The 18,267-nt window shown below is 35.7% G+C and overlaps 1 protein-coding gene across 4 annotated transcripts in view; it reads left to right on the forward strand.

Annotated features, from left to right (window-relative positions):
- Nucleotides 1–18,267, forward strand: part of per1b (period circadian clock 1b) — a 67,780-nt gene that overhangs the window by 29,797 nt on the left and 19,716 nt on the right. For 3 of the 4 annotated variants that reach the window (XM_039747114.1, XM_039747118.1, XM_039747115.1), the window contains 11 exons: nucleotides 2,972–3,020; nucleotides 3,741–3,883; nucleotides 4,197–4,275; nucleotides 6,096–6,202; nucleotides 7,524–7,677; nucleotides 8,448–8,556; nucleotides 8,872–9,003; nucleotides 9,105–9,213; nucleotides 9,708–9,852; nucleotides 9,936–10,063; nucleotides 11,021–11,194. In XM_039747114.1, the coding sequence (XP_039603048.1) occupies nucleotides 2,972–3,020; nucleotides 3,741–3,883; nucleotides 4,197–4,275; nucleotides 6,096–6,202; nucleotides 7,524–7,677; nucleotides 8,448–8,556; nucleotides 8,872–9,003; nucleotides 9,105–9,213; nucleotides 9,708–9,852; nucleotides 9,936–10,063; nucleotides 11,021–11,194 (1,329 nt within the window). The remainder of the gene's footprint in view (nucleotides 1–2,971; nucleotides 3,021–3,740; nucleotides 3,884–4,196; nucleotides 4,276–6,095; nucleotides 6,203–7,523; nucleotides 7,678–8,447; nucleotides 8,557–8,871; nucleotides 9,004–9,104; nucleotides 9,214–9,707; nucleotides 9,853–9,935; nucleotides 10,064–11,020; nucleotides 11,195–18,267) is intronic. The other variant, XM_039747116.1, reaches the window with a different exon arrangement.

Consider the following 18,267-nt stretch of genomic DNA (forward strand, 5'->3'; position numbering starts at 1 on the left):
TAAACAGTTTGCAGTAACAGTCTGTCTATATGAGTGGAAGAAATCTTGCTCATCTTGGTTTGGGGCTTTTTTTTTAATAACAGCACATTGTTTTCCATTTATACCATGATTATATTAAAAGCCTGTGCCTAATTTCTAAGGCCAGAGTGCCACTGACTGGTAACATCACACAAGGGATTTGTTAATGAGATGCAGTCTAACCTGTGGGCACCTGAAGGTGATTATTGTGACTTTAAGTTATTTTTGATGCACTCATAGTAACTCCCCAAACCGGGTTTAACCTAGCTTTGTTAATTCCTGAATTCATCTACTTAGCTTGAGAAAGCAGGACTTGGCTTTAGTAATGTAAAATAGTTTTTACAAGATTTAATTCTGAATTAAACACAATAAAATTATTAACTTTCACATACATTTCAATCAGTCTAATAACAATTGGTAGACTATACACAGGATAAAGACCTAATAAAATAAATGGACATCAATTTGACTACCCATTTTACCACCTATTGGCTCTTTATACAGTAATATACAGTATTCTTGTAATTTTGTATATTTGAAGCCTGTACAGTACATGTTCTCTTTGCATTTAATCATTAGAATCCACTTACTTCGGTAAAATACACAGTGTGCACAGCAAAATGACAAGTTACAGCTTGTGTTGGAGTACTAGTAATTGTGTAAAGGAAGCATGAAAAAAAATTTGTATTCATAATGAAGAAAAGAGAAACATTTTTAGCTTTTAACCATATTATGAACTATACATTCTCTGAGAAGTATACATTTTAAATAGACACATAATAAAAGTATTCCCAAAGCAACTTATTTGTTTTTAAACATACCTGGTAATAGTTTGTTTAGAGAGTTAGTGGAAGAGATTTGTGAATATGAGTTAAAAACGTCATGAACAAATGTGGCTGCACTTTCTGTTTTACCTCTTCTGCACCAATACCATTGCTTAAATGCTATGGTTATGTTTTTTTGATTTCTTAAATAATTTTGTATTTACCTGTAGGAATAATTTATTTTAATATTGATGTGTAATGACAAAAATATCCTTAAATCACTGTTTGTTGTTTTTTTAATTGGGAAATATGTCCATCACTTAAAAAATGTTTCTTCAGTTTAACTTACTAAATTGGATTAAATCATTCTTGACTGTAAAACAACAAAACACATTCATATGTTTGAACAGAACAATGACCTCAGTTGAAAAAAAGTGTAGTAACTGAAAACTTCAGGTCTTTTATTTGCTCCCTGCATTTGTTTTGGGAGATGGGAGTAAAGTTATACTATGATTACATGCTATCAGAAAGATAAAATATTTGAATTTTTGAGCTCTAAATTTCACATGAATGCCCTAGCAAATTGAAGCTGTGAGCCAGGCAGTTCAGGGAAAGGAGTGCTACCTGAATTCTCCAAGTTGTGATGCACTGCTGACCCTTCATCTCAGTCAATTGTGTAAAATTACGAAAAATATGACATATATGTTGTTTTTGTGGTTGAATTGCATCTAGAGAGATACAATAAATCTGTAATATGTTTAGTATGCTGCTTGCTTTCACAAAGAAGAGTTTATTATTAATTGCATTATTTTACAAACTGACAGCAACTTTGTGTTTCTCCCAAAAATCTAACTAGAAACGCATGTGAATGCACTGAAAGTAGAAGATAAAATGTCAAAATCCAGAGCTCCAAAATTTCCGATAGTACATGAACACAATGTTAGACTGAGTCTTAACACTACCACAGTTTTAGATCATATACAGTATTAGAGCCCAAGACTCTGTCTAATATGAACATGATTTAACAGAAATGTGGACACCAAACAGTTAAGGCAAGTTTTATCAACCAGTTAAAGTAAGAGTTGCTATGTCTACTGTAGATCCTTTCAGATTTAGGAGGTAGACATGTTTCCAAGTTTTGTTTTTTGCTCTCGCTATGTTTTCTCAATCACTACTAATACAGTTTTAATACATGCAAAGCAAGGAGCCCAGGGACTGAGTTTTCAGAACACTGCCATAGGAAATACATACATTTTCACATTTACTCTATCATACAGTAAGGATGACATTTCTTACATGGAACTGTTAAGATAAATTCTGTATCATATTGTGTGAGTGCTAAGTAGTATTTTTTTTTATTCTAGTAAATCTAGAAAGCTACAAATCACACTGTAGTAAAAGCAGTGGGGTGTTAACATAATTCTGGTGAGGTCATACAGACTTTGGAAAAAGAGAGAGAAAGAAAGAAGGAGATGCAGTCAGAAGGGGTGTATGAAAAGCAATGCAGTGAGAGATGCGACAGATGATGAAACACTCTTGAGAGCAGCACTTATAAGAACCGCTCCACTAGTTAAATCCTTTAGACTGGATATGTGACCATTGGCAATCTCAGGAGGAGAAAATATCATTGGAACCAAATGGAAAGAGCAATTAAAGCTTGAAGTTATGTTGTTTGTTTGATTAATGGCTACTAGTAAACCTAGAGGTACTGCCTTTCTCAATATTTGGGCTACCAGAATCAGTTTTTTTAACTGTTAACCAAATTACGCTGTAAACAAAAAATATAAAAGGCTCTATTAATATATTACATTGTCATGCAAAACAGCTACCAAAGGACATTATTAAAATATTTCAGTATCAAATATTAAAAAAAAAAAAGGACAGAAACAAATGAAAATTGTTACATTTCCAGTTTTTGTTTGGTGGGTAAAGTGCTACATTGTTTTGTACAAAAGTAATCAATATAATTCATGATAATGATAACTGCTCCTACTGGTTAAATGAAGCCCCTAGGCAGAACTGAAACAGTTGTCTTCCTTTTGCACATGCTCACATAGGGCTAAGAGGTATGTGAGAATACTGCAAGGTTTAGTTGAACAGTGAAAAAAAAATCTATTAGATTAGTATTCTTTTGCTAAAGTATAAACTTTAACGTCCACAGTGTTTTACTTGTCTTTATTTTTCCATAGCTGCCCCACCAGACTGCACACAAGAGAAATCCATGTTCTGTCGGATCAGGTCAGTAAATGTGTTTCAACCAACTACGTGGTCTAGCATTAATGTAAATGATATAACTGTACTGGAATTCTATTGTCAGTACTTCATTCACTGATTTCATTTCATAATACATACCAAGCACCCGGAATTTGTTTTTTTTATTTTTTAACACACATTGTACTTCTGTCTTATCATTAGCTAAGTCATTTTTTTTCTTCTTTTTTTGTAATTATTTTGTGTTTGTGTGTGGGAGGGGTAGGGGCTGTGTGTATGTTGTTCATTAATTTATTTCTTGAGCTTCTGCAAAAGCTAAATTTCCCCTTGGAACAAATAAAGCACTATCTATCATTTTATCTTCTATACTTGCATCTACTTTTGTTCATGTCAGATTGAATTCATTGTCCAATGAGTTCCAACCATAGCCACTGTACAGTATCTGAATATTTACGTTTTAAAGCAATTTGAAGTAAAGATTCAGGTGTAGCATTACTACATTGTTTTTTCCTGCTGGATTTCTTTGATTTCTTAGTATACCTTTGTCTTGTAAAATCAATGGTTCTGTCCATTACCAGTATTAGTTATGATTAACAAATACACATGCTTCTAGCCACAAAATTGATGTTATTGAAAGAGAGAAAAGGTCTTGTCTAGTTTGGTATAGTGTGTTGGTCATCTTTTCTCTATGTTTAAATAGTTCTTCTCTAAATAATAGGGAAAATGTAATTTTGTTCATTTCCAAAGTGCTGGTCGAGGTGGAGATAATGAGATTCGCTATTATCCTTTTCGTCTCACTCCCTACCTGGTCACATTGAGGGACCTGGACACAGCAGATGGACAGTCATGCTGCCTGCTGATTGCAGAGAAGATTCACTCTGGATATGAGGGTAAGCACTGAACTGATCCATGAGTTTTGGTTTATTAATTAGCTTGCAATATTCTTTTAACTTTGGGTATGACTTTAAAAACAAAGATGAGTAGAAATTGAAAAATTATGTTGGGTATAAGGCATAGTGAAATGACACACTAATGGCAATAATGGTCACTGTTCTATGTGGAGATCTTCCTCAGGATTAATAGGCAAATACACTGCCTAAAAGGGCTGAGATGAACTCCCCATGTGGTGAACCAGAAAGAGTTTCACTTATAAAGACCCAGCTTCAGCATAACAGCTTCTTTTTTATTTCTGTTTTTATTCAGCACCAAGAATTCCTGCAGACAAGCGTATTTTCACCACAAGCCACACACCTAGCTGTTTGTTTCAAGACGTAGATGAACGGTAAGTTGAACCGCCTCCTTCTTTTTTTTTTTTTTTTTTAGGTTTTATTTGAAACAAATAACATTCCATACAATCAAGTCAAACTTAACCAAAATTCTACCCCCACCTAAGAGAACGAGAGAGAGAGAGACAACAACTAGAACAAATCTTTAAAAGCAACAAAAAAGGAAGGGTATCCTTTTCCCTAATATGGATGCTTATTCTAAAATGTTATTAATTAGATCCTGCCATATTTAAAAAAAAAAAGTTTTGAACAGATTATCTAAGTGAGGATTAGATTTTTTCCAATTTTAAATAGTATAAAATACATCAGTTACCCACTGACTTAAAAGTGGTGGGGTTGGATTCTTCCAGTTTAGCAAGGTAACACTACTATAATGTAGACTTGTGTAGGCAATTACAATCAATTTGTCCTTCTCCACTTTAGGCCCATCTGGGAGTACACCAAACACAGGTATTAATGGGTTAGGAATGATTGTGACACCAAGGCTGTCTGAGAATTATTCGAAGATTTTTGTCCAAAATTATGTTAATTTGGTGCACATCCAAAACATGTTACCCAGTGAAGCTGGAACTAGATTGCAATGTTCACAGGTTGAATCTTGCCCTGAATGCATTTTTGACAATTTTAAGAAAGGTACATATATTTGATAAAAGATTTTAAGTTGAATGATTAAATACTTTGTGCATATGCAGCTAGAGTGTATTCTATGCATGGCTGCCTTCCACACCTTTGCTTTTCCCCATTGTACCCAGGGATCTTTTGAAAGGAATAAACTTTAAAATGTTTTTATATATTATAGGGATGCTGTCTGAGTCTTCAAGACTGATCAGTATTTCTACTGGAATAGAAATAGGTGGGAGGTGAGGAATATCCGGCAAATTCCGTTCAGCAAAGTTTCTAATTCGAAAGTACTGAAAGTAGGGGGACATCCTTGTCGAGTACAACATTTTAGTTTGAAATAATCTGTTCTTAATACAAAACAGAGTTTTTGATCCATGCACATATGTTTGGGCCAAACCCAAATTTGTGCAATGTAATGCATAGGCAGTCCTATTCAACCATATCAAAAGTTTTTTCTGCCTCCAAAGATAATAATATATCTGAGGTGTTATTTATGGTTGGAAATATTATGTTAAACAAACATTGAAGATTAGAAGTTAAGTTTCTGCCTTTAATAAATCCGGTTTGGTCTTGTGATATTATTGAAGGAAGCACTTTCTCAATCCTATTAGTTAGAATTTTGGAGAGTATCTTAACATCATTATTCAGAAGTGAGATTGGTCTGTATGATGCACATTGTAGTAAGTCGTTATTGTTCTTTGGAAAGATGGCAATTCTCGGCAAAAAGTTTGAGGTACAATTTTGTTGTCTCTAGCTTCTATAAACATTGGTAATAATAGTGGAGCTAACTTATTTGGATTTTTTATTTTAATAAAATTCCACTGGGTAGCCATCTGGGCCTGCTTCTTTCCCACTTTGAAGTGAGTTTATAACATCTAGTAATTCTGAGAATGGCAGATGTTTGTCCAGTTCCTATGCACTAAGAGCTTGTATCTAGCTGTGGCATCTCTAAACAACCTCTGGTGTGGGTGCCTCAAAATAGTTGATACATTGATGTTCTTGTGTACATAAATGGACTGGGAACCATGTGGCAAAAAGCTGTGTTTAATGTTTTTTGTTCAATCAAGAAGAAGCAATTTCTCAGCGTGTTCTTATTTTTTCTTTGTGTTTTTTTTTTTTTGTGAAGGGGTGTGTGCACTTTTATAAATTTTTGGAAAGATTGCAGATTAATTTACATTATTTCTTGCTTCAACAGTGCTATCCCATTACTTGGTTATTTGCCTCAGGATTTGGTAGGCACTCCAGTTCTGCTCTACCTTCACCCTGAAGATAGACCAATCATGGTGGCTATTCACAAGAAAAGTGAGTAAAGGCATTTCTATAGTACTGCATTATCAGTGGCTCATTTTTCACAATATTTCACATTGATTTTGATGATGTCTAATTTGTTCTTTTTATGTACTAGGGGGTTTTGCCCCCTGCTCACTTCATTCGCCAACCCCTTCCAAACCCATTAAGAAAAGGGGGTCTGAACGCACCTTATGGAGATGCGGTCACTCCTCCGAAACCCATCTCAAATGGGAAACAAATACATTTTTTATTTTTTACCTCCTCTTTGCTCAATCAGCTGCTGACTTGCTGCTGCTGCCATTCTGCGTGATCTGCATTTCTTGCGGCACTTCGAACAATTAAAAGCCTGTACAGCAGCTGCCCTTTTGTCTCACTGCCTTATCTCTCTCTTCTTCCCCAGACATCCTCAAACACTCTTTTCGCTGCTTCATTATTTCACCGTGTAATATTTTCCATTTGTTTGCGCTAATGCGATCTTTACTATCATTTTTTTGAGATTTTCGAATTCTCCTATTTCCATTTATCCATTTATCTCTAACCTCTGTTCTGCATGTGTATCGCACAAATCTTTTTGAATTCTTTACGACATTCTACTTTGTCTTTTTCCGGCCCTGGGCGTGGTTAAGTCTCTGGGCACAAAGTCTCTCCTTTGCTTAGTCGTTGATGTGCTATCTAGAATGTATACAATTTTTAAGAGTTGAGAGCACAGGAAGTGGGTCTGCCAAAAGCATTCCAACAACTGAGAGGTTTGATGACTGTGGTCTTGTTTGAAAAAAGTTGTAAGTAGGGCACGTTTTGCAAAAGTCACCGTCTCACGAAACTTGCTTCCATAGGTTGTAAGTATGACGTGACTTGACCGTCTCGCGGGATGTGAAAGCATCTCTCTGTCTCTTTTCAAAAGATTACATCTCGTCAAAGGAAAAAATGTCTCGTCTTGTCCCAAGATTTTTTTTTATAATAGAGAGATATACCTTAGAGACTAATTATGGTTCTATGCTTTTTATGTTTAATTTTATACTCTGTTGCTTTGTACTTTATAATTGCTCAAATTGAATTTATTATTGTATTCTATTGTAAGCTGCCTAAGATAAAGTGACTTGCAAAATAAACAGTGACAATAATTATATTATTTAACCTTCTATCCAGTAGTTTACTGGTACCTCTGAATTAGGCAGAATGGATTTAATATTGTAATATATTTTTTTTTAAACTATACCTTGCAATATTTGAGTTTGAGGTCCCAATTACCTAGCCAGGACTATTCTTCTAATAACTTGCACTAATTTGTTTGACTTTTGGAATGATTCTTTTTGTTTTTTTCCTTTTTTGATAGTATTGCAACTTGCTGGGCAGCCATTTGACCATTCACCAATCCGGTTTTGCACACGCAACGGAGAATATGTTACAATTGACACCAGTTGGTCCAGCTTTGTTAATCCCTGGAGCCGGAAAGTAGCCTTTATCATTGGGAGACACAAAGTTAGAACGTAAGACTTTGTAATTCTTTTGACATTAGAGTTCTTTTCCTGTCTTAGTTCCACTAGTATTTTATTTATCAAATAAATTGATAAATTCAGTGAATCATGCTGACTATATGTGTTTTTTTTCTAAAATATCCAAAATTATTTTCCGAAACTTGAAGTGAATAGTTCTTTCTTAAAAATACCTAATGAAGTCTGTTATGTTGAAAAGTATTGCTTTTTTTAAATTAACTTCCAGAATTTAAAACCCTTATCACAAAATGTGCATGGTTCTTCATAGCGATTACAGTTTGTTGTCCATTTGCATTTTTGTTTTATGCAGATATTTAAAAGGTCTGCTATATATAAAAGAAATGTTAATGTTTAGGACTGTAGGTCATTAGATAAAGAAGCTTTTGAGTATTGATTTAGATTTCTATTAAGTATGTAGGTAAAGCACACTATTAGATGACAGTCAGTTTTTATTTTACATATGAGCTTTCTTAGTAAATACTGGTCTAAAGTGCTAGTAATAGATGAGAGGTGGATGTTTAAATATATTTGTAGTATAGGTTTGGTCAGTGGTTACTTATCACACAGAAATATAGTTTGGAGATTTGATCCTGCAGTGTTGTAATTTCTGGTGTAACACTATTCCACTTTGACTCTGTCATGTGATTGTCATAATCAAAACCCCTTTTCTGTTGCTGTTCATGTCTGGTTTTATAATTTTTGTTGCCCCATCAAAATATACTTTGTTGTTTTTCAATGTTTATATTTCACTTCTTAATGTTTAGGAGTCCCCTGAATGAGGATGTATTTACAACACCCCGTGCTGTAGATATCAAGCATCTTGAGCCTGATATTCATGAGCTCAGTGGACAGATCCATCGTCTTCTTGTGCAGGTATCACTTGGGCCATACTAGTTTTAAAATGAAAATATTTGGTGTAGCATGTTTGTATAAAAATGTTGCAAGATCACAACATAGGAAAGCTTCGTTAGGTTATATAAGGCAATCATAGATTGTAGATAGGCACAAACTAGATGTAACTGTAAATAATGGTTTGCATATGATGGTATAAAAAATGAAGGATGGCATATGTGTTATTGTTGTGCTATTTTACAAAGACAAGACAGTATTTGTAAAGCGGGAGGAATCAAATTATAAGAATAACAATATAAAATGGATAAACTTACTGCCACTATATTCTCTTTTTAGCCAGTCCATACAAACAGCTCCCTTGGGTACTGTAGTGTTGGAAGCAATGGATCTCATGAGCAATTCCTGAGTATTGCTTCATCCAGTGACAGTAATGGCATTCCTGCAGAAGAAGCAAGATTGCATAAACCGGTAGTTACTCCATCCTTGTACAACAGATTAATCTTTTTTTCAGTTGCTTGTTCATGTCAAGTCCTGGACACAAATTTTATTTTTGTGTTTTCACATTTTAGATGACATTCCAGCAAATCTGCAAAGATGTGCACATGGTTAAAAATCAAGGTCAGCAAGTCTTTATAGAGTCAAGAACCAAACCTTTACCAAAGAAATCCAGTTCCACAGGTAAGGGTGAAATTTAGCAAATTTAAGATGTTAAAATTTAACTCTGTCTCTCTCTATGCTGATGTTCCTTTGAGGTTGACTAGTTAAATGTACTGATAGCCAGAGATTCTAATGCATTACTTATTTTGGAAATGGAAGCAGGAGTAGAAGTATGGAGATTTTAATATGAATTGGAATACAGTATGTGGTTAAAAATGCTGTGAATCAAGTTTAATAAGGGCTAATGAGTGTTTTGTGGTATACAGTATATTAAAAGTGGTTGCTTTTAAATTACAGTTTAGCAATTTTAAGACAAGTTCCCAAAATATCTGCTAAAAATGAGGAACAGAATGCACAACTATGATACAGTGATTCACACATAAGATATGTGTATTTTGTGGAAAATAATTTATAATTTCATTTTACTGAGAAGATTATCTTTCTGGGTCAAAGGTACTATAAAACAAGTTATATAGCGAACATAACATAAATAACCAAAATTTGTTGCTTCATAGGTAATGATGCTCCTAAGCAAGCAACCAGCAAACCAAAGCAGATAACATGCGTTTCCCCGGCTTCTGCCTTAGTAGAAACTGTCAGAAAGGAAGCTCCCTCCACCTATTCCTACCAGCAAATCAACTGCTTGGACAGTATTATTAGGTAAGTTATGATCAAATACAAATAACTCTTATATAGAGGGGTCTCATTGTATTTTAACCTTTTAAAAACCTTCTTCCTCTAAGGTATCTGGAAAGTTGTAATGTTCCCAACACAGTGAAGAGGAAGTGTGGCTCCTCTTCTTGCACAGCTTCTTCAAACTCAGATGATGACAAGCAGAAGATGGGAGAAGACGGACCAAATATTAACAAAGGTATTTGCTGTTATCCATACTACAGGCTGTGGTAAAGCTAGCAAATGTAGAATTCATACTGTAAGGTTAACTTCTTATTATAAATGTTACTGTTTAAATATAAGACAGTATGTACAGTTTACCTGTTGAAATCTTGAAGGTATGTTCATGAAAAGGCAACCTTTAACTCTTAAGTGATAGGTTTCCTAGAAGCACTTTTAAGTGTGCTATACTTGATAATCATTGGGTTTGAAACCTTTTTAATCGGTGATGACTTGACAACAGTTGACTAGGTGCAGATTTTTTTAATAACAAATTGCTGCATAGCTTCTTTTATGTTGTAATAATTTTAACTATTGCTGTAAATTTTAAAATTTGTAAAAGGACAGGTATTAGTGCCAATGAAGTAGATTAAGATTTCTAGAATATGTGTAAATGATTAGTGTACTTGTTAAACTATACAGCATTCAGATAGATAAATCTAAGTATTTAAAGACTATACACATTAAAAGTAACTGTCTAACTTGTTAATGGTAATAGGAATTTTTTAGTGATGACTTTTTTTATTAAGTTTATGAAACTCGGTCTGTGTAAGCTTGTTTCCTTTGCAAATGATATAGTGTTAATATAGTGTTTTAGGAACTCAGTGCCCAGAAGTAGTTACTGTCAATCCAAAGCTGATCTTGTTAAAATGACAACAATGTGTCACTGATTCAGATATTTAATGTATGTTTGAGATTTAGCTCTATTATATTGGAGATCTATTTTGCTAGATGATTAAATATTTTTCTTGTCAGTTGAAACTTTTATTGTCCTTTTAAGTTGGTTTAGGAAATTTTTCTTAACAGTTGTTCTACTGTCTGCAGGTATGTCCTTTATAAATGTATTTCAGGTGATGAGGCACTGGCAAGAACAATTATTAGATAATAATAGATGAGATACCGCATTATAATTGAGGATTTTTGTATTGGGTTCCAGGCTCCGTGGTGGAGTTGGGGACCCCAGGAGGTAATAAGGAGTCGAAGGGGACAGCTCACCCCCTCACCCCTCTGGCGCTTCCCAGTAAAGCGGAGAGTGTAGTTTCCATCACAAGCCAGTGTAGCTTCAGCAGCACCATCGTTCATGTTGGGGACAAGAAACCACCGGAGTCAGGTATGCACTTCAGATTCTGTCCTCTTGCAGGTGTCTGTCAGTGCAACATGACCTATCTTGCAAACAACCCCTACTGAAAACATTTTTTTTTGTTTGTTGTTTTTTTTTTTTTTTTATATTATGAAACCTTTGAAGTAGTAAGAGAGCCTATTTTTCTATGAGCTATGTTATTTTCTCTTCTTATTGTGTTGAATGGCTTTATCAGATCTTTTCTAATATGCTTTTTGGTGACAGTTTATTGATGAAAATGGCTTTTTTTTTGTTCAATAAAATGTGTTGTTCAAGAACAATACAAAAAGCTTTATGCACACACATCTGTTTCATAAACTTATAAAATGTGAGTGTTAATTCCTTGCTTTCATGGGTTCAACCAATTTTGTTATAAATTTCTATGATGTAATAAATGCTAACTAAAGTATGTAGTCAATTTCCCACCCCATTTTGCCAGTGTCAATATTTTCTGATTGCATTCATTGCATTTAACATCAAATTCACAGCATTTTTGGGATTAATATATAAATATTATTTTAAGAAAAGAATTGTCTGTTCTATAGATATTTTTGACTGTAGAACTGCTAAAGCAGTTTTTAGTGTCTGTTAAAGAAACATTTGAACTAAAGTTCGATATTTAACCCTTTCTCCTTTCAAAAGTGTATGTGGCTGAGAACAAAATATGTATACTTTTCAATTTACCTATTAATTTTTTTTTTTTTTTTGATTACATACCTTTTTATCATTTTGTACAAGGGCATATATAGTATGTTTACTTGTGTATCCCAGTGATTTATATCAGGTTGCCATGAGTAGAACAACAAAATTTGTGGGTACCACATTTAAATCCCACTTATTTGGCAGTACAGACATATGAGATAGGTAGACAAAAGATTAGTGACAAATTGCAAATCCTACTCTGAAATTAATATCACATTATGCAATACCTTGTAAGCCATATTCCATCATTTTTCAGAATATCACATCACTTTTAGCAATATTACCTCTGTGGACAGCCTGTTCATAGAAACGTGTCTGGCTTATATGACTCTGTCTCCCTGTAGCTTGCAGGATCATTAGTGGCCTGAATTATAATACATGAAACAGTGAATATTAAATTCTCTGTGTTTTCACTGCTTTGTGTAAAAGAAACCGTAGATAAAATTCCTTGGTCCCATCAGCTATAATGTTTAGACATGTCACGAAGGTGTTAACACCCACAATGGTAAAATAATACATGCCTCTACTCGAAATTTAAATGTAAACTGAACTGCAACAAAAGCTCTGTGGGCAAGATGGCAGAACGGTTTGAAGAGTTAAAGTCTTGGGGGCTGTGGTATTGGGGGATTGGGAAGAGAGATAAAGTGGCTGATTGCCAAACACCACATGGTGTTTTTAGTAAATAAGGGTTAATTAGCTAAAGATTTTATCAATGTTTGTGAACAGAGCAGTGTTGAACATTAGTGTCATAATATGGCAAAATATGTCAAAGTTTAATTAACAACTTATGAAAATGGGAAATTAGTGATATTTTAATATCTTGTGACAATGTGCATACTTGTAGCCCCAAACATTCTACTAAACTATTAAATCAAGTGGTAGGCATAAACATGCTTGCTAAGCCTGACATCACGCTTCATGATTTTTTAAGTGATTTTTAGGTCATAGCCTTCATTAAAATTATCTTGTTGAGTTCTGGGCAGTTGCAGCATCCCCAGTGACTCAGTCAGAGCACACTGTGACTAGCCATGAGAAAAATCAAAGGTTTGATTTTTGTAATAAGTCACAGAGACAGACCGCTGTGCTTGCAAGTCGTGATCATTTATGAGCACTCAGCCTTAGTTACAGTGCAGCCACAAAGGAATAAGGAAAGCATAGGATTTGAACTGCACAAAGGGAAGGAGGGAAGAATTTTCTCTCCAGTGTCAAGTATGTACCATAAAAAAATGGAAAAAGGAAAAAAGATGGACCAAGACTGTAGGTGAACTCGTCATACTTTGAAAACATTTGTAGAGCCACTAGTGTTGTCAGGCAGTATGTAAATTGGCTGTCAAAATGTTGCAAGCCCATGATAACTTAAAAATTTGAAACCACACCAAGAAGTCTTCTGGGAGTTGTGTACTCCATTATTCCCTTTGATTTCTTTTCTGGTATTCTCAAGGCAAATTAAAATTTTCAGTCAAGTGCAGTCATTAAGGTGGGGTATGCCATTCAACTGAAAGTCATATAGTGAGACACCAGCATGTCACTGGTATTATGATTTGGTACTGTTAAACAAAGCAGATGGCCTTTTTTGCTTTGTGCAATACTGTGTGAATTCTAAAGTGATACTTTTTTCTCTCAAAATAGTTGTTCAGTCTGTCTGACCAAAACATACTGTAAATGATGGAGCGTGTAGCACACATCAGTAGGCATTATACAAATATTATTTAACCTCTTTGTATTATTGGTTACATGCTTGCATTTACAGTTACTTTTATTCGCTTAGGTCACACTTTTATCCAAAGCGACTTACAACAGAGGTAAACATAATCGAGTACATTAGGCTAGGGCATGTTTGTTCAGCAAGTGTAATAGAACAAGTAACAAAAGTTGTTTGCCACAAGTGAAAAGATGTAACAACTAATACTTTTCAATTATAGATTATAATCAATAAACAAATTAAACTTAAATAACAAATTAACCAACAATGTAAAAGATCGCAGAACACATTTTTTCCTCTTCAGTCCAATTAGACAGATATTCACAGAACAGATGGGTCTTCAATTGCTTTTTAAGTACATTGAGAGAGTCAGCAGTATGGATGCAGGTGGGGTAGCCCATTCCACCAACTGGGATCTACACAGGAAAAGAGTCTGACTTGAGACTTGATACCATGCAGAGGTGGTATCACCAGACGCTATTAACTGGCAGACATGAATGGACGAGAGGGAGAATAGCACCTTGCCATTGTCTCCATATATGCAGATGCTGACCCACTGACTACTCTGTAGGCAAGCATCAAGGTTTTAAACTTAATGCATGCTGATGCATTGAGCCACTGTAGTATCCTGAAGAGAGGAGTAACTTGTGCTAGTCTCGGGTCGTTAAGTACATGATTGGCTGCTGCATTCATGATCATCTGCCATGGCTTGATAGCATATGTGGTTACTCCTGCCACAAGCGAGTTGCAGTAGTCCAGACACGACAAGACCAGAGCCAGTCCAGAGGTTGTGCTGTCTGATCTGTCAGATAAGGTCTGATCTTGCAGATGTTGTACAGCTTGAACCTGCATGAATGAGAGATGGGGCTAAAGGGGTGAGGGAAACGTCTAGTGTTGATAACAGTGATGTGCTGTTGACACATGTTGAAGACAATATTAACGGGAAAACAAAAGAACAGTACCTTGGTCAAGTAGGTGTGTATGTTGTCCAGTGTCCTTGCTCAGTGGACTCATACAGGTAGGCTCATGGTCTTTTAACAAGTAGGTCTTTACACGAGGAGTGCTACACACAAGGGCTAAGTCTACTTAAGTAGGGAGCAGTAGTGAGCCCGGTTGAGAGCCATGAAACAGTTATCAACACAGAGCAAGTGGAGGCACTTGTTAAACAGAACAAAACCAAGCATTAGGAGGCAAACAAAGATGTAGGTGGATTTCTAGATTTAAAACACAATGAAAAGCAATAAAATCAGCATTTATAACAATTATTATAAGTGCAGAGAATGATATGTAAAGGACAATCACTATCACTAAAATAAACTCAAACATGAAAACACTTAACCTGTCCCGAAACAGATGTCTGGGAACCCAGAAGTTCGTCTCTGTGCTTGACATAATTTTAAGCATTTATTTAATCTTAATGCCAAAATGTTTCAGTGCTTAAATATTCAATGCATAGTTTTTATGAAAACGTTTTTCTTGGAACATCCATCTATATAAAAGCGGTCGGGTGTCCTTCCGTCCCGTAAGTGCTACGCAGGCGCGGGGTTTCACACACGCCCCGTCCATTTTGCAATGCACAATTTTAAAATGTAATCACTAGCAAGTGGTGCAAAGCAACGTACAAACGCAGCCATATAAGAATTAAAGAAGGGACGTTTACATTTGTGAACTAATAGAGAGTGTGCTAAATTTGTTTAATTTATTATTTATAGGTCTTTACTGATAACAGACTCTGTGTGCTTACACATTTTACAGCTATAATGCACTAAGAATAAATTGTTAAACTATACAACAATTGAATGTATAAAGTGCATAGAAAAATATTTTCAATACATAGTAAAACATTAGTCAATTAATGATCAGTTTAAATATGACAGTAAATAGAAGTTCCAGTCAAAATTATTCCCAGAGTAAATTAACTCTGGGTGGTTCATATACAGTGCATCCGGAAAGTATTCACAGCGCATCACTTTTTCCACATTTTGTTATGTCGCAGCCTTATTCCAAAATGTATTAAATTTATTTTTTTCCTCAGAATTCTACACACAACACCCCATAATGACAACGTGAAAAAAAGTTTACTTGAGGTTTTTGCAAATGTTTAGCCACTCCTTTGCTATCTTGGCTGTGTGCTTAGGGTCGTTGTCCTGCTGAAAGATGAACCGTCACCCCAGTCTGAGGTCAAGAGCGCTCTGGAGCAAGTTTTCATCCAGGAGGTCTCTGTACATTGCTGCAGTCATCTTTCCCTTTATCCTGACTAGTCTCCCAGTTCTTGCAGCTGAAAAACATCCCCACACGATGATGCTGCCACCACCATGCTTCACTGTAGGGATGGTATTGGCCTGGTGATGAGCGGTGCCTGGTTTCCTCCAAACGTGACACATGGCATTCACACCAAAGAGTTCAATCTTTATCTCATCAGACCAGAGAATTTTGTTTCTCGTGGTCTGACAGTCCTTCAGGTGCCTTTTGGCAAACTCCAGGCAGGCTGCCCTGTGCCTTTTACTAAGGAGCGGCTTCCATCTGGCCACTCTACCATACAGGTCTGATTGGTGGATTGCTGCAGAGATAGTTGTCCTTCTGGAAGGTTCTCCTCTCTCCACAGAGGACCTCTGGAGCTCTGACAGAGTGACCATTGGGTTCTTGGTCACCTCCCTGACTAAGGTCCTTCTCCCCCGATCGCTCAGTTTAGATGGCCGGCCAGCTCTAGGAAGAGTCCTGGTGGTTTCGAACTTCTTCCACTTACGGATGATGGAGGCCACTGTGCTCATTGGGACCTTCAAAGCAGCAGACATTTTTCAGTAACTTCCCCAGATTTGTGCCTCAAGACAATCCTGTCTCGGAGGTCTACAGACAATTCCTTTGATCTCATGCTTGGTTTGTGCTCTGACATGAACTGTCAACTGTGGGACCTTATATAGACAGGTGTGTGCCTTTCCAAATCATGTCCAATCAACTGAAATGGTCAATACACTATAAGCAAAATAACATATAACAGGGTTTATTGTAGGAACTCTGTGTTCAGAGGCAAATTCTATAATAGCCATCTACCATCTCTATTTTCTGTATACAGTTATTGGATCTTTGGGCTGCAATTGAGTAGGGTATTTTTAAGACATATGTCACGTGAGTGCCTTTAAAGCAGATAGGATCTGCAGATACACATTATTACTCATACTTTAATCAGAAAGTAATTTAAAAGTAACTAAAAGCTTTCAGGGTTTAGTTTTAAAAGGATAGAAGGACATTTGATGACTAGGAGAAGAAAGGTTTATCAAAATCGGACAGGGTCTAAAACTGTTCAAACAGTCCTAACCATTCATCCATTATCCAACCCACTGCATCCTAACTACAGGGTCACGGGGGTCTGCTGGAGCCAATCCCAGCCAACACAGGGCGCAAGGCAGGAAATAAATCCTGGGCAGGGTGCCAGCCCACCGCAGCAGTCCTAACCAAGACACCAAATTTTAATTGCAATCCATGAACTCTTTATTATTACATAGCAAGAATTTATTACCATAATCATTTTCATAAATATCACACATCAGATTCTTAAGAAATTATCTGCAATCTTTGATGTGTCCAGTGCAGAGCTCGTTTAAATAGTAATGCCAATTATATCATATGACACAATTTCAGGGATATGCTCCACAACAATAAGTTGTGATGTCATGGCAACAAAGCTAGAAAATGGCAGCATCGAAATTAACCAAAATATAAAAAGAAACATTGGCCAAAGGAAAAATCTATTACAGTATGAAAAAAAAAATTCACCATGTTACCTATCCTAACCAAGTAACCTGTCCACCATCTGAATTGGCTGGGGTTCAAATACTATATCAGAACTCTCTGTCTCTGTGTATGCGTACTGGTGTGTGTGTTTATATATATATATATATATATGTATATGTACACATGTACATATATATGTACATATGTGTGTGTGTGTGTGTGTGTATATGTATATATATGTATGTGTATATATATATATATATATATATATATATATATATATATATATATATATATATATATATATATATAAACATTAATGATGTCAGAAATTGAACTTTAAAGAAATCTACTTTGTGTTTTGATTTTTAGGACCATTAATTCGACAAAATTACTGAAATGCATTTTAGGCATAAAAGGAATAAACAATGATGCCAAGACTTCTCAAACACCATCCTCCAACCCCCTATCACCCCAATTCCTACAGCTATTTCGGGGAGATACTGAGTCATTCCCAGGCCAGTTGTGAGAGATAATTTCTTCAGGATGTCCTGGGTCTGCTACGAGGTCTTCTCCCTGTTGGTTATGCCAGAGGCATCCAGAAGGCATCCTAATCATATTTCCAAATCACCTCTGCTGGCTTCTTTCGAATCACAGTGGCAGTGGCTCTACTTTGAGCTCTTCATAAATGTCTGTGCTTCTCACCCTTTCTCTTAAGGTTGAGCTCAGACACCCTGAGAAGGAAACTTACTTCTGCAACTTGTATCCACAATCTAGTCCTTTTAGTCACTACACACAGCTCATCGACTATTACAACTTTACCAATACTGACTGATACAATATCTGCATGACCGCAGATGTTGCTCCAATCCACCTGTTGATCTCCTGTTTCCTTCTTCCCTTGCCCATGAACAAGATTTTGAGATAC

This window comes from Polypterus senegalus, chromosome 3 (assembly GCF_016835505.1).
Source record: "Polypterus senegalus isolate Bchr_013 chromosome 3, ASM1683550v1, whole genome shotgun sequence".
NCBI lineage: Eukaryota > Metazoa > Chordata > Cladistia > Polypteriformes > Polypteridae > Polypterus > Polypterus senegalus.